The following is a 16,131-nucleotide window of genomic DNA, read 5'->3' as shown; positions in this document are numbered from 1 at the left end:
GCTCTCTGTCCTACTACTGTACCATGTGAATGTGATTGCAAGAATTTGGATCATCATGGGTCACATACCTTTGCCTTGTTGTAGCTGTGTTTTGTTCTACTTCTCCTCCAATATAACTCCTACTACATACTTTGCTTAATGGAGGTGCTTTCTGGGCTGGAGGAATCTCGATCTAGTAGTGGTGCTGATGAGACTTGACATTCACTGAAGCCTGTTTGTCTTCAAAAGAAAGGCGAGGTGGGGCAAAAGGAGAGAAAAACTACAAACGATTGAAAGCCATCATCCATTCAAATTTAACAAGTCTTTTTTTTCTTCTGTCCATCAGGGTTACCAATTTCCACATACATTTCACAAGCTCTTCCTACCTATAACATGCATGAACATAAGTTGTAGTAATTGTAATCCTAATAACCAAAAACAAGAAAAAACTATTAGTGCCCATTTGCTCCTCCTGTGATAGGAGAAAGCATGATCTTAGGCCTTAGTGCAAGCCCTAGAAGCAGTAGTAGTAGTCTTGCCCGGCAAAAGGAAACAGGACTAAAGAAAAAAGAAATCCCGGTTCTCCTGGACCTTTTCTTCTTGCCCTAGCAAGTATCCCATTTTGAAGCCAACCTAAAATGAGCTTCAAGTATTCACAATGGCTAAGGAGTACAGAGAAATAATTAAGAAAAAGAAATAAACAAAACCGTGTATCCCATCTGTTAGCAGTCTGAACAACTCCAAACAAGTCACCAGCCATGTAAGAAGAAGAGAAACACCAGTTTCTTCCTTTCCTCGTGCAATTATGGATTTCTTTTTCTTTTTTTTTTTTTCTTCACCTCAGCTTCTACTTTACCATGATCCTCCACCCAACGTCCCATTCCAATACCCAGTTGGATCTCCTTGTCCTTTATTCTGCTCAGTATCATTTGTGTTTGAGACTTGTTTCAGATCCTCAAAAGGAAATAAAAGTCTGCCACTACTCTCTTCAACCCCTTGGAGATTTCCATACCCACCTCCAACTCCAAGCCCATCAAGAGAAAAACCAAGGCTTGGCTTGAAATCCTGCAAAGCAAATCCAGTTGGGTAAAACGAGTTCGAATCTAGAATTGGTATCGGCATGAAAGAATTCAACCCCCTTGAAGTAATTCCACTTCTCAGCAACTGAAGAGCCGAAAGTGAAGGTGTAGCAGTGGAAGAAGAACAAGGGTTAGGGCTGTCTTCGTTGGTGGTGGTCTCAATCTTGGGTACTCGAGCAAATTCGGAGATAGCCTGGAAATCTTGCGGGTATGGGAAAGCCAGGTTGAGGTCTTGCCCTTTATGGATCTTTAGGTTTTGAGAAGAGGATGTAGAGCTGGTTGGTGGGGTCAGATCAGGCAGCTTTTTTGAGGAGGCTGAAGCTGACGAATTTGAAGATCTCTTGTTCTTTCTTGAGCCTCCTCCAACAGGAACATTTCTGAGTGATCCACCTTCAGTCCAGTACCTTCTACAAGTCTTGCAGAAGTATCTTGGTTGAGTGAGACTATAGTTGTTGTAATAACAGAATTTGGTGCTTGTTGAATTGCACCTTGGACAATTCAAGGCTTGTTCTTTCTGAGGCTTGGCTCTCCTCTCTAACATAGGCCTCGAACATGCATTAGAGACCACCTCCTCCATTGGTTTCACCAGTCCAATCTCCTGGAACCCAAACAACCCAAAAAAAATGAAATGATAAAAATAAAAACAACACACACACACACACATATCTAGATCATAACTCAAACATCTAATAAAAAGATGAAAGCAAGAAAATAATAGCAACAAACAGACAAAAGAACCAAACGATGGTGCATTAACTTTCAAGATTACACCAGCAAAAAGAAAGGAGAGAAGAAAAAGAGAAAAAAAAGGCAAATAACAATAACAAAAACTACCTTTTCCGTTGCTTTTGCACATTGGCGAAAAGAAAGATAAAGTGCATTACTTTCAACAAGTGAAAAATTTAAATGACACCCACATAAAATAAAATAAAAAAAAAAAAAAAAAAAAGCAGGGACTTGCACTAGATGCAAACAGCCATCATCTTATTTCCTTTTTCTTTCTCCCCTTTTGGAGAAAAAAGGGAACTCTTTGTAAAGAAGAAATCATCCACAACAATTTCTTCCAAAACAATTCAAATTGATCTGGAGTAGCTTTAGAAAACCAGGTCCCAGAAAAGAAATCCTATATATAATTTCATTGAAATGAGGAACTAAAAAGCAGATCCATACCTGTGGCCATTGAGCAGTATCCATGGCAGAAAAAGAAGAAGAAGAAGAGTCTTTCGTGTCTTCCGAGAAAGAAAAGAAATCACCTTCTTTAATTCGTGGAAAAGGGTCTTAGAGCAAGAAAGAATGTCTGATATGGTTTGTGCGGTGGCTTTATGCATTGGCTTACTATATCTATATGAATGAAAGAGAGAGATGGGTTGTTTACATTTCTTCACAAACACCTACCATGAACCCTGATATTATTAGCATATTTTATTCTTTTGTTATCTTATAAATAAAATTTATTCACATGCGGGTTTTATTCTTTGTTGACTTATGGGGTGGGTTGTGTATATATACACTATCGTCTATAGTGCAATGGCAAGTCAGGATTCTTCTTCCCTTCCCATTCTCCTTTTGGGGAATTGCCTGATTGGGGTTTCTCTTCAGCTTGGTATTTGGTAGAAATTCGGTTCAGGCAGGCTCATTCCTAGACCTTTAGTCATGTTGGCACCTCGATGTCCAAGCCCAACAAGGAAACCCATCATCAATTTTTATCCACTGGATTGGTGGGGTACAAGAGATATAGATCGTTGAACCTGAATCTTTAGTAAATGAGAAAAAGACGAGGAGAGGGTGTGTCAATTGTCATGTGTCCCGTCGAGAAAGGGAAGATGGAAGGCAAGAGGCGACAAAAGAACCATGGTGGGACCCAGTTAATGAGAGTGGCTGAGTGGGAATAGAGGAGGAAATAAAAATTAGGGCTTAGGGAGGGGGTTGTGACAAGGATAGGTTGAATTTATTGAAACCGCCAAATCTGAGTGGCGATCTTGGCTGCTGCCCCCACCACCCTAAAAAGTTGGTGAGGAAGGGTAAGGTGTAATCTCTGAACCGTAAACAGAATGTAGGCACCGATGTTAATCCACGTGGCGTTTTTGACTGTTCGGCTCGGCTGCTGCTTCCTCCTAAACCCGAATCCGGATTTCCTCCTCGCAAGTGCTCGTCGCTATCGGTAGACCTCCGACTGCCGGAATGGTGGAATCGGATAAAAGTTGGGGAGGATCGAATCTGAGTAAATACATTCTCGAAAATATTAGTATGATATTATGGTATTTAAGAAAAGAAATAGAAACAACATAATACCTAACCATTCTTGTTTATCTCCTCCAATGATACTTGAAAAGGCTAGGACCAACTTCTTAATTGGAGTTTCTTTCTTTGGTTTGTGAAAGACAGTTCTTAGATTAATTTGTCAAACAGAGTCACTCAAGTCCGGTGCAAAAATTCTAGTAGTAGACTAGAAGATCAATTTTGATGCATCGAAAAGAGAGAATGGGAGATGTGTGCTTGGTGTGGTGGAAATAGAGAATGAAGGTAAGGGTTTTATTCAGTCTAGGCGAGCGAGGGTGGGCTTTGCCTCCATATAAACAGAATATGTCTAGGCCTGAGCCCAAGTTGTGTATGAAGATTTTTTTCATTTTTATTCAACAATAAAACTGATCTCAAAACCCGAAGATACTGAAAAATCTCATTATGACTTGAGAGAAGAGAATATCAAGTGGGCCTAGTGTTTTAGATCTGAGCCTATAGGCCTAAAATTTTGTCTAAACCCGACCAAAATTAGGCTGGCGGACCAGCCTGCTGGACTATCTAGCCCATGAACATGTCTACTTGAGAGACCCAATAAAGTTAGCAAATAAAAATACAAAATGCATTTTTATATGTAAAAATATGTGATCTCATAAAACATAGGTATTCTAAAAATACCTATGTTGCCTATCCCTATCCCTCCCATACACCTTTACAAATAAGCCCCCCCCCCCCCCCTTCAATGATAAATAAGACATGTTTTTATTAATGATGAAAATGAGAATACAAAATTAAAAAAAAAAAAAAAACTAGGAAATGAAAACATTTTTGGGTGGCAAGTTAGTGGTTCACCCATTTAAGTCAAGAATGGGCAAGAATGGATAACATTAGAGTGTTTGATTATAAAATTCTTGCCATGGGCATCATTCTTTTCAAAATGAAAAATCAACAAAAATTGAGACATCCTGTAGCATAAACGATAATCATGCCCCACCTTGCTCATTTTCATTTCTTTAAAAAACTCTATGCCAGTGGTCATTAATCACCATCCTAAGTCTACAAAACCACCACCATTAATGTTTATTGGTGGACTGTCGGGAAAACTTATACCAACTGGCATTGATCATCAACTATCCACTGGTAAACATCTATGCGATGATTTTTGAGACATAGGTTGGTGCTTTATGACTACTAACACAGCTTTGTTTAAAAATGAAAATAAGCAACATAGGACACTGTCTAGCTTGAAAAGAATTCATTTTTAAAATAAAAGTGTTTGGTTTATAACAATATTATCTCATTCTACCCATTCTTGTCCATTTTAGAATTTCATCTTGGGTAAGAATGAGAAAAAATGAGATTTGAACCAAACATGACCATAATTAGCTCTAATTCCCTTTTATAAATAAGAAGTTTAGCATATTACCATATATGGATACAATAATCTTCCTTAATTATTTTCTTTTTCATTCTTAGGATATGAGAGGGTGTTTGGTTGGAATTATTTCCATAAATCATCAAGACTTGTAGCTCAAAATTGAATTTGAATTATAATATTTCAAGGTGGGTCCCATATGAACCCACCTCTTATGTTAATGGATTTGCAATAGCGATGGCCAAATACCAAGGTCTATGTCCACAAGGCCTAAATAGAAAGGGTCCACACTAAGGCCCATAAGCAAATTTGAGTTGGGATATGATCCATTTTTAAAAAATAGAAATGCATTAAAAAATTATGGGTACATTTCTAACATTATGTATGATCAATTCTATATCTACCCATCTTTTGTTTTGTTGTCTTTTTCATGTTCGGTAATGGATTAATTCAAGTCACACATTAATTGGAATTATAGGTAAGCAAAATAATTAGTAAAAAAGCAACTTGTTTGCAGATGATGATATTTTTTTCCAGCTTTCAAAATCAGTCATTTTTACATTAGACCACTTTTAAAATTTGAAATTAATTATATACCACAGCGACAAATTGGGTTACTGCTTTGTGTGGCGAACATTTGCTATCGGCAATTAATCAGCAATAGAAAGTAACCACGATGTTAGCACCTAGCTACCGGGAAATAAAAAAAAAAATCAAAAAGTGATTTTTTTCCTTTTCTGATAAGACTCACAAGATATCTAGACCCAGAGGTCATCTGGGTTCACTAGGAATTGCTGGTGGGCTAGGACAATAGATTCACAATCTGTCACATTTTCCATTTTGTGGGGCTAACACAGAGAGAGGGAGCTTCATGTGTATTAGGAGCAATGGTTTGGTGAGGAAGGCAAGCTACAGTCAAACTTGGCCTTAGTTGTTCTTGTATAAAGCTATGGCCAAACTGAACGGAGGGGTCTTACCGGGATGGCAGTTGGTGAGATGGTTAAGAGAAATAAAATGATAATTTGCATATAATATATGTCACTATATATCAAGTTCACACTTTGAGGACCTACACCACACATTTTGACTGTTGGATGTGGTTTGCATTCAAGATCCACCGTTGGATCTCAAAATTGGCCATTATATGCAAGACTGGATTGACTCAATGTGTCCTAAATATCAAGTAAAAGTATCACATCGAATCACCCATATGGTCGTTTCTTAAAACACCCAGCCAAATAGCCAACCATGAAGAAATGTTTATTTTTGCTGAGTTGTAAAGTAACTTTATGGGTTGTTTCTTGAAACGCCTAAAAAACATCCAACCAAACAAATCTATACTACTTTAAAAAGCATGAATAGCCTTAAGAATATTTCTGAAATTTTTGGGGACAAAATTTACCCTTCGATATTTAAATTTATTGATAAAAAGTGAGGACAAAAGAGTAATCAATTATTGATATTAAATGAGTTGAGAAGAGACAATTATAAGATATTCAATGCACTCAATTTTCTCTCATTAAACCCAACAATTAAGGTATTAATTTGAATTCACTTTCATTGAATCATATATTTAAGGCATTTTTTTTTCTTCTCATCATTAAATTCTATTAATTAAATTCATGCATAATAAATTAATAATTCCAATAACATAAAAACTAAAATCTACTTGAAAAAATAGTGTTTTCATCTAGATGGTGATAAGAAATTAAATACTATAGAAAATTCAAAATAGATAAAATGCAATAAATATATAAATTTAAAAAAATGAGAACATTTTTAACACCATATTTTTGACATATTAAACAATAATAAGTATGATAAATAAGAAATATTTTTATTAATGATGAAAATGAAATGTAAAATTTAAAACAAATTAGAAATAAAAATATTTTTTCATTCTCTCTCATTAAATCTCATACTAAGGTATATTCTCTCATTAAACCCACAAAATTAATTTTAATAGTATAAAAATAAATATTTTGAAAAATAATTTGAAAACAAAACTGTTTTCTTTCCTCCCAGTTGTGGGTAAGCAATTCAACCATTTGGGGTCAAATGGAAAAATAAATAATGTCACAATTAAATAATAAAAAATTAAAATAGTTAAAATATATAATACAAAAAATAAAAATATTACATATCTTTAATAATTGTATATTTATTATACTAAACAAAAATACATATGAAATGTAAGATGTAATTTTATTAGTGATTAAAATGGAAAGCCAAATTTAAAGTCAACCGAGAAATGAAATAAAGTCATAGTCAACAAAAATAAAAGAAATATAAAAAAATTTGGCCACATATCTAATGTTATATATTCATAAAAATAAATATTGGGTACGTCTCTAATATTATACATTCATTATATTGAACAGAATTACGTATTATACATAGAAATAATTTTATCAATGGTGGAAATGCAATACAAAATTTAGTGTCAACATAGAAATCAAACTATTTTCCTTTTTGGGTTGCATGTGGGTTAGTGGTTTAGGTCAAATGGATTTATCGATGATATGATAGTTAAATAATAAATATTTAAAAAATAAAAAGTACAAGTAATCAAGAGAATATATAAAAAAATTATATATTAATTATATCAAACAAAAATTAAGTATGATAATTAAAAATTATTTATATAATATAGATGATATATAATTTAAAACTGATCCGAAAGAAAAGTTATTTTTCTGATCTAGATGGTGGGTAAACGATACAACTTTTCAAAAAAAATCATGATGTCATAATTGAATAATAAATATTTAAAAAAGATAGAACTCAAACAATGAAAAATATAGAATTTTGTTGCATTTGAGAACATTTATTATGTTATATATTCATCATAATAGATAAAAGTGTTTATTAAAATAAAAATTATTTTTATTTATGATAAAAATGGAATATAAAATTTAATAATAATAATAATAATAATAATAATAATAATAATAATAATAATAATAATAATAGTTATTGTAATTTAAAATTTTCACATGCAATGCATGTGTACATTTACTACAAGCATTTGAGTTTATTTTTAATCATATTATTACTTTTATTAATTTTCAATTTTTAATTACTAATAAAGAAAAACGTTTAAATTTAATGTTATATCATCTAAACATTTATCAGATAAATGCTCCCCAATAAACACCAACGTACCAAATACTTTCTAGTTTGCTTAAAAAGCAACTCAGAAGTCGGAACTACGTGATATACTGATATAATGAATGCGCATAGCAATTTCGTTGATTCTTTCTCCGTCTACCACTACTTTACTTAGAAATCTTGGATCTTTGGATGCGATCCAATTGTTTTTTTAAACATGTATATATATGATTAAATAGTTGAAAAATAATTGTAATTTTTGTTTTATTTATTTAAACTATTATGTTTTTTTTTCTTTTAATAATTTATTAATTTAAAAAAAATGATATCGAAAAACCTCACCACCTTTTTAATAATTTATTAACCTTCGGCAACTGTAGATTTTAACGGCAACTGCAACGGTGTTCTTTCAGTCTTCCCTACTCTCCTTCTCTACTTTTGTCCGTTTAATCAGAAAAACCTCACCACCTTTTTCAGTTCATCCATTATCCATTTTAATCACAGAAAGATCAACCCTCATGTGCTGCAAATGTCTCCAGCACTGGTACCAGCTCCGGTCTTCCCTTAATCATAAAAGCCTCACCACCTTTTTCAGTTCATCCATTACCTATTTTAATCACAGAAAGATCGATCCTCATGTGACGCAAATATCTTTAGCACTGGTACTAGTTCCAGAGATGAATAAGATCCAAAAATTCTTTACTGGGTCTCCCACGCCATCCTTCAAATTCAGTCCTACTACTGCAACTGACAATCGCATTAAAGTGAGTCGGGTCTGGACCGTCCGTTCACGTTAATATATAAGTATACAACTCTCGTATCCAAAGTGTCTAATGTTTATGTTTTTCCATTAGCCTTAGTTTGGAAAGAGAGAAAGAGTACAAATACATATAAAATAATACAAATATAAGATTTTACGCTCTACATATTTTTTTGTATTTTATATTTGTACTCCTTCGGAGGCTTAGCATCAAAATCTGGTCAGGGGCCCTCTTATTAACCCAAAGACGCTATGTTCATCCGAATGTTTCTTACCCGTTTTAGTTATTATTGGCCGTTAATAATAATATTTTGAAACTAACATTTTATTTAAATGTCGTTTTTAGTATTTTTGTGGTAATATTTCTTTTAAGTATTAATAGAATAAAGAATTTTTAAAATGGTATAGAATCAATAGAAAATTATCAGAAAATATTAACACAAAATTAAATGCATTTTTAATGTTTTTTGTTCATATTGTTCTCTTAATATTTTCTTCTAGAATCTAGATATTAATATAAGAGAAATTTAGTAGAATAATATTTGAAGGGTGATTTGGCCCAACCTCGTAGCACGGGTACATGTGGGCATGACCTTGCTCAAGCGATGACAGCGTGACAGCACAGCAAGCGCAATCGCAACTCGGTGGAAAGGGCTCACCGAGTTGAATTTGGCAACTCGACGGGTTAGGCTACTCGCTAAGAGCTGCCTAGCTTGCACCTCCTTCCCAAGGCTGAGGCACTTCGAGCTACCTCCGAGCTCAGGGCCCCCTGACCATCTCTAATGCCCGAGCTCCTCCCAGTGGATTTTAGGCCACTCTCAAACAGGAATACCACGATCTGCCTCTAGATACCCCCGAGGTAGAGACACCTCAGGCCAAGCAGCTCAGTGTAGTTTGCCACAGGCAGCTCGCCACTTGCAGGGTAGCTCGGTACAGGGTAGCTTGCAGAAGAGCAGTTCGGCACATCACAAGAAGGCCTCCTACCCAACCACCGTACCTGACAAACCTAGAGACTGCACCCACGTCTCTCGCCAGACAGTGTCATGCCCGCCACCTTTAGAAGGTGTCTTACACCTGACAGGTACGTACCCTACAAGGACGGCCCCGCACGTGCCGCCTCATCCCTGGCTATAACGGATGCGGTAGGACGATAGTGACGGTTATACCTGCCCTGTCAGAGGCAAGTGGGCCTGATTCAACAGAGTTCTATTATAAGTAGCCCAATCCCAAATGACAGAAGTAACTTCCATATACTCGCGCTATTTGCACTCTTAGCTTTCTTCCTCTCTTTGCATCTTTTACAGAACTCTAACTTAAGCGTCAGAGTGTTCCCGCCGGGTAAGCCCCCGGGGATTCTTCATCTTCTCCATCTCAGGTACCTTTCAGGAGCCACGCAAGTGGCAGATACGCTTCTAAAAGCCTCCCTCTAAACTTTCATAGTTCCTTCTTTTCTGAAAATTTAGCACCCATGGCTTCTTCAAGCAATGTCGGACGTAGCATGAAGATGGACATCGCCAGGGAACAACTCCAAGCCCCCGTGGTCTGCATTGGGCAGTTCACCATTCCCTTTTCGGTGGACAGAGTACCTAGCCTGAACGTGCCACGAGCAGTGGCGCCAGTGAGTGTTCCCCTTCCCCCCTCTGTCGAGACTACCTTTGCTGAACCAACTGTTGTCCCTCTGGTGACCAGCCAGAACCAACTTGATGGCTTGATGCAGTCCGTGCGGGCCATGCAAGCCCAGATGCAGTAGTTTCAGCAGTTCTAGCTCTACCAGCAGCAAGTGTTGCACCAAGTCTCTTAGTATCACTATTAGCAGCAATTCCCTCAACTGCCTCAGCTTCAACCTCAGCTCTCTCCTCGGCACCCAGCCTCGCGACAAGCTAGGTCTCGCCGCTAGGATGATCGCCCTTCTCGCCAAGAAGAGGCTTCCTAGAACCCCCCTAAGAGCCAAGCCTCCTCTCGAGGTAGAAAGGAAAGACCAGCCACTCCGGTCTCGCCACGGACAGTCAGGTCGGGAGGACCCCAGCTCGCCAGGTCTACATCACCTCAGCAATCAAAGTTCGAAGCCCCGCTTCTGGAGAACCAATTTGAGATCCTAGCTGCAGACTCTAAGCAGAACCCCTCTGTCCGTAGCCATCACCAGCAGCCCAAGCTACTTCTTGTGCAAACTATTTCTGACAGTACGGAGGTGAGCAGCACCAATGCGGAGCTTGCCAAGAAGAAAAGACACTGCTACCAAGCTCGCCGAACTACCTCTCACAACCTGCCCAAGCTCAGAGGTAGGGAAGATGTAAGCTCGGGTGAAGTTAAAGCTCCCCTCCTTTCTGTTCCATCCCCCTTGTCTCCTGAGCTTTTGGCTGTTCCAATGCCCAAGGACTTCAAGCTCCCCCCTCTCGACAAGTATGACGGGTCGTTCAACCCGAATGATCATGTAGACGCTTTCCAATCACAGATGCACCTGGTCAGGGCCAGTGAGTCTTGCATGCATGTGGCCTTCTCCACCACTTTCAAAGGAGTGGCCCACACATGGTATTGGAACCTTGCACCCGGATTTATAAGAAGTTGGGCACAGTTCACGCAAACCTTCACGTCCCACTTCATCACTAGCAAGCGGTGCTCACGAACTAAGGAAAGCCTTCTCAGCATAGTCCAGAGAGAGGGAGAGTCCATCCGGGGCTATATCAAGTGGTTCAATGATGCATGCATGCAGATACCGCGCATGGATCTCGTAGTGCACCTCACAGCAGCCAAGAAGGGCGTGACGCACAAATAATTCAAGTGGCACATGGTTGTCAACCAGCCGATGACCATAACTGAATTCCTCAAGCTTGTGGCCAGGTTCATAGCCACAGATGAAAAGATCAACCAGAAGGGCAAGAGTGCACCTGAGAAGAGAAAGAGAGAAGGAGAACCTTCCAGCCAAGGGGACAGTTGAAAGAAGAAGGATGTATCTTGGGGGGCAAAGCCAGGTCAGCCATTCTGAGCTCCTGTAGTGGACCGAACTGATTACACCCCACTGAACGCGAAGCGGGTCGAAATCCTGATGGCCATCAAGGACGCCCCGTACGTGAAGTGGCCGCCCCACTTGAGGAGGAATCTCAATGAAAGAATTAAAAATTTGTATTGCAGTTTTCATAGAGACCACGGTCATAGCACTGAGAACTGCAAGAATTTCTGCGACGAGATAGAGGAACTCATTCATCGCGGATATCTAAGAAATTTTGTACAGAATAACAACAATAATAATAATAATAAAGCAGATTGACAAGGGGAGCACACTAAGGATGCTCCCGAGTCCAGCAGTAGGCTGGTAGAGCAGTCATAGAGGCAGCCTCCGGAAGAGAGGTCAGTTCGGGGCACCATCCACATGATAGTTGGAGGTTCAATCGTTATAGGTTGTACTTCGGCGGCAGCTCGGACGTTAGTTCGCGAAGCTGCCAGGAAAGAACAAAATCCTCTGAAACAGCCAAAGACAGAGGAACCGGTCTTCTTCACGGAGGATGAAGCGACGGGATCCACTACCCCCACGATGATGCGCTTGTCATAAAAGTAAGGATCAATGATTTCGAGGTCAGGCGCGTCCTCGTTGACTCGGGTAGCTCAGCGGATATCCTCTTCAAAGCCGTATTCGTCCAGCTTCAGTTGCAGGGAAAGACTTAAGGCCCGCTAATACTCCCTTGGTGGGCTTCAGCGGAGAAGAAGTTAGTCCCCTCGGGAAAATAATAGTACCTGTGGAAGTCGGCACATGGCCCAACGTAGTCAGACTCAACCATGACTTCTTGGTGGTTGCGACCCCTCCCCATACAATGCCATAATAGGCCGGCCGATCACCCATGTCCTATGGGCAGTGATCTCCACTTATCATTTGGCAATGAAGTTCCCTACAGACTTCGGAGTAGGGGTAGTGCGGGGCGACTAGCTTGAGTCTCCCAAGTGCTATGTCACCGCCCTCAAGGGAAAGACCAAGGTGGCTGACGACCTCGAACTGGAGCGGCCTATGGAACAAGCTGAAGAATGAGCTGCACCCATAGAAGGAATAGTTGTTGTTCCGACTTCAGTAGTAGATCCTTCAGATCGGTGCTTCCGTCCAGGAACCCCTGCGATCCGAACTAGTAAGTTTCCTACTTCAAAACTTAGATGTTTTTGCATGGTCCGCGGCAGAGATGCCCGGTATAGACCCTAGTGTTATAACTCACAAGCTCAATACTGATCCTGTAGTTAGGCCTGTTAGACAAAAGAAATGCAACCTAGCCCCGGAGCGATGGAAAGCAGTTGACGAGGAGGTCGTGAAGCTCCTCGCAGCCGACTTCATAAGAGAAGTCCATTACCTGAGCTAGGTAGCCAACCCCGTTCTGGTAAAGAAGGCTAATAACAAGTGGCGCATGTGTGTCGACTACACCGACCTAAACCGAGTCTGCCCAAAAGACCACTTCCCACTCCCCAGAATCGACCGCTTAGTGGATGCGATCTCGGTGCACGAGTTGCTGAGTTTCTTAGACACTTATTCAGGCTATAACCAGATCAGGATGGACTCGGTTGACGAAGAAAAGACTGCTTTCATCACAGAGTTCAGTCTATATTGTTACAAGGTTATGCCCTTTGGGTTGAAAAATGCTGGGGCAACCTTTCAAAGGCTTGAAAATAAATTATTTGAGCCATTAATTGACAGAAAATAGAGTGTTATGTAGATGACATGGTTGTTAAAACTCAGTTCTCACACGAATTAATACAAGACTTGCATTCTGTCCTTCAAATTCTGCGACAATTTAACAAGAAGTTGAATCCAAACAAGTGTGACTTCGATGTCACCTCGGGAAAATTCCTAGGATGCATCGTTAACTGGCACGACATTGAGGCCAACCGGATAAGATTAAGGCCATCTTAGATATGAGACCACCTCAGAAGTTGAAGGAGGTTCAGAGGTTGAATGGCCATGTAGCCGCCCTAAGCCGCTTTATGTCCAAGTCAGTGGACTGCTGTCTGCCTTTCTTCAAGGCAATTAAAAGCAAATGGTTTGAATGGACCCAAGACTGCTAGCTTGCATTTGACGAGTTCAAGAAATACCTCACTAGTGTGCCAATCTTAACCCGGCCTGAAAAGGGTGATATTTTAGAGTTGTACCTCTCGGCAAGTGATGAAGTGGTCAGCTCGGTACTAATAAAAGAAGTAGATCGGGTCCAATGACCCATCTATTATGTTAGTAAAGTATTGTAGGGAGCAGAGACGAGATATCCAGAGATAGAGAAGTTGGCCTACGCACTGGTCATCGTAGCTCGTAAGCTCCGTCCATACTTCCAGGCTCATACTATTATCGTCTTCATCGACAAACCTTTGAGGCAAGTCTTACTTAAGCCCGAGGTCTCTGGTTAATTGACGAAGTGGGCCGTTGAGCTCAGCGAGTATGATCTCTGGTACAAGTCGCAAACTGCTATTAAGGCCCAAGCCTTAGCAGATTTCATTGCCGAGTGCACTTTCAGCTCTGAAGTCAACAGGCCGGTTGAGCACGAGGCCCCGAGTCCGGGCGAGCCCAGAGCTCCTAGGCCAGTTGAGCCCGGGCCCCATGAGGTAGCAGCCAGTGTGGCATCTCTCCTACTTAGGCCAAACACGAACTGGAATGAGGAGCCCTGGATCCTTCACATAGATGGCTCCTCAAACCAGTAGGGTAGCGGAGCCGGGATAATTTTGCATGGCCCAAGTGGTACGAAATTGGAGTACGCACTACGCTTTGAGTTTGCGGCATCCAACAATGAAGCAGAATACGAAGCGTTGATAGCTGGACTAGCTTTAGCCAGAGAAGTAAAAGCCAAGCACATCGTCATCTGCAGCGATTCCCAGCTCGTAGTCAACCAAGTCACAAGAGATTACGAAGCTCGCGAACCAACCATGGTTGCTTACTTAGCCAAAGTAAGAGAGGCTCTGCTCAACTTCCAGTCACACTTCATTAGGAAAATCCCGAGGTCGGAGAACACTGAGGCTGATGCCCTATCCCGGTTAACCAGCACCAATGACATCACCATGAGAACTGTGTACATAGAGGACCTACCTCAGCCTAGCATTCTTGGGGGGGCAGAGGAGGTCGCTCCCGTCGTTCAAGTAGAGTCGAGTTGGATCGACCTGCTCGCGAGCTTCTCGCGAGCTTTTTGCTACACGGGACCCTCTCTGCAGATCGCAATGCGGCCAGAAGGGTAGAGCGCTAGGCAGCCAAATACGTCATGATAGACAAACGGCTATATCGGAGATCCTACATGCTCCCCTACCTGTGTTGCTTGCGACCTACCGAAGTCGAGCTCGTACTCTGCAGCACTCATGAGGGTCTGTGCGGTGGACACTTGGGGGGCAGGGCCCTCGCCCAAAAAGCACTACGGCAGGGGTATAATTGGCCAACAATGAAGGCAGATGCCATCGAGATCGTCAGAAAATGTGACAAATGCCAGAAGCATGCCAATGTTCACCATCAGCCTCCTGCCGACCTCAAGTATCTCACCAGCCTGTGGCCTTTTGGACAATGGGGCATCGACATACTTGGACCATTCCCACCAGCGGCAGGCCAGAGGAAGTTCTTAGTAGTAGTAGTGGATTATTTCACCAAGTGGGTAGAAGTTGAACCTCTTGTAATGATCACAGCCCAGAACGTCCAAAACTTCTTTTGGAAGAACATTGTGTGCCGCTTTGGGCTACCCTGGGTACTAATTTCTGACAACGGCAAGCAGTTCGAGGACATCAAATTCCAGAACTAGTGCGAAGACATGGGGATCCGATAGAATTTCACTTCAGTTGCACACCCTCAAGCAAACGGTCAAGCATAAGTCACAAACAAAGCCATCCTCTGCGGACTGAAGGCATGTTTGGATCGAGCTAAAGGATTGTGGGCAGACAAGCTACCCAGTGTTCTATGGGCTTACCGAACCACGGAAAAAACTGCCACAGGAGAGACTCCCTTCAACCTCACCTATGGCATTGAAGCAGTTATCCCAGCAGAGATCGAAGTGTCTACGCTGCGACTGGAAGCATATAATGACAAGACAAATGAAGATGAACTATGTACTAACCTCGATCTACTCGATGAAGTAAGGGACCTCACGTACATTAGGACTACAGCTTACCAGCAAAGAGTAGCTCGGTACTATAACGCCAAGGTCAAGAAACGGAACCTTCGCGTCGGTGACTTGGTCCTTCGTAAAGTTATGGTACCTGAGCCCGGTGCTGGCAAGCTCGGGTCTAACTGGGAAGGACCTTACCGAGTGAAACGAGTGCTCGGGGAAGGAACATATGAGCTCGAAACCCTCAAAGGGAGACAAATACCTCGAGCATGGAATATTGTCAACTTAAGATAGTATTACCTGTAACAACTGAGTAGACTACGAGTCACTCCCAAAGCCTAAGGGCCAAAAAATGCCGAGCTAACTAGACCTCGGCACTATAAGACCCTGTCGTCTCTTCGGCACGGGTGAACTCTAGGAGAGCGGACTATAAGCTGCTCCCCATCCTAAGGGCTAAAACGTCGAGCTAATAAAAGACCTCAGCACCATATAAGACCTAGCCACCTCATCGGCATAGGCTAAGTACTTGTAATGCCTAAGGCACAAGCA

General features: G+C 40.8%; 1 protein-coding gene across 1 annotated transcript; it reads right to left on the bottom strand.

Annotated features, from left to right (window-relative positions):
• Positions 1–264: 264 nt before the first annotated feature.
• LOC148881041 (dof zinc finger protein 1-like) lies at positions 265–2,678 on the bottom strand. Its single transcript, XM_088963270.1, has 2 exons — positions 2,229–2,678; positions 265–1,656 (listed from the first exon to the last, which is right to left on the bottom strand). Exons 1-2 carry the CDS (start codon positions 2,250–2,252, stop codon positions 832–834), a joined length of 849 nt encoding a protein of 282 aa, XP_088819396.1. The 5' UTR covers positions 2,253–2,678; the 3' UTR covers positions 265–831.
• Positions 2,679–16,131: the final 13,453 nt, after the last annotated feature.

The sequence above is a fragment of the Nelumbo lutea genome, chromosome 1 (assembly GCF_056320005.1).
Source record: "Nelumbo lutea isolate HS-2025 chromosome 1, American lotus-T2T, whole genome shotgun sequence".
Lineage (NCBI taxonomy): Eukaryota > Viridiplantae > Streptophyta > Magnoliopsida > Proteales > Nelumbonaceae > Nelumbo > Nelumbo lutea.
This window is presented reverse-complemented; position numbering and strand designations above follow the sequence as displayed.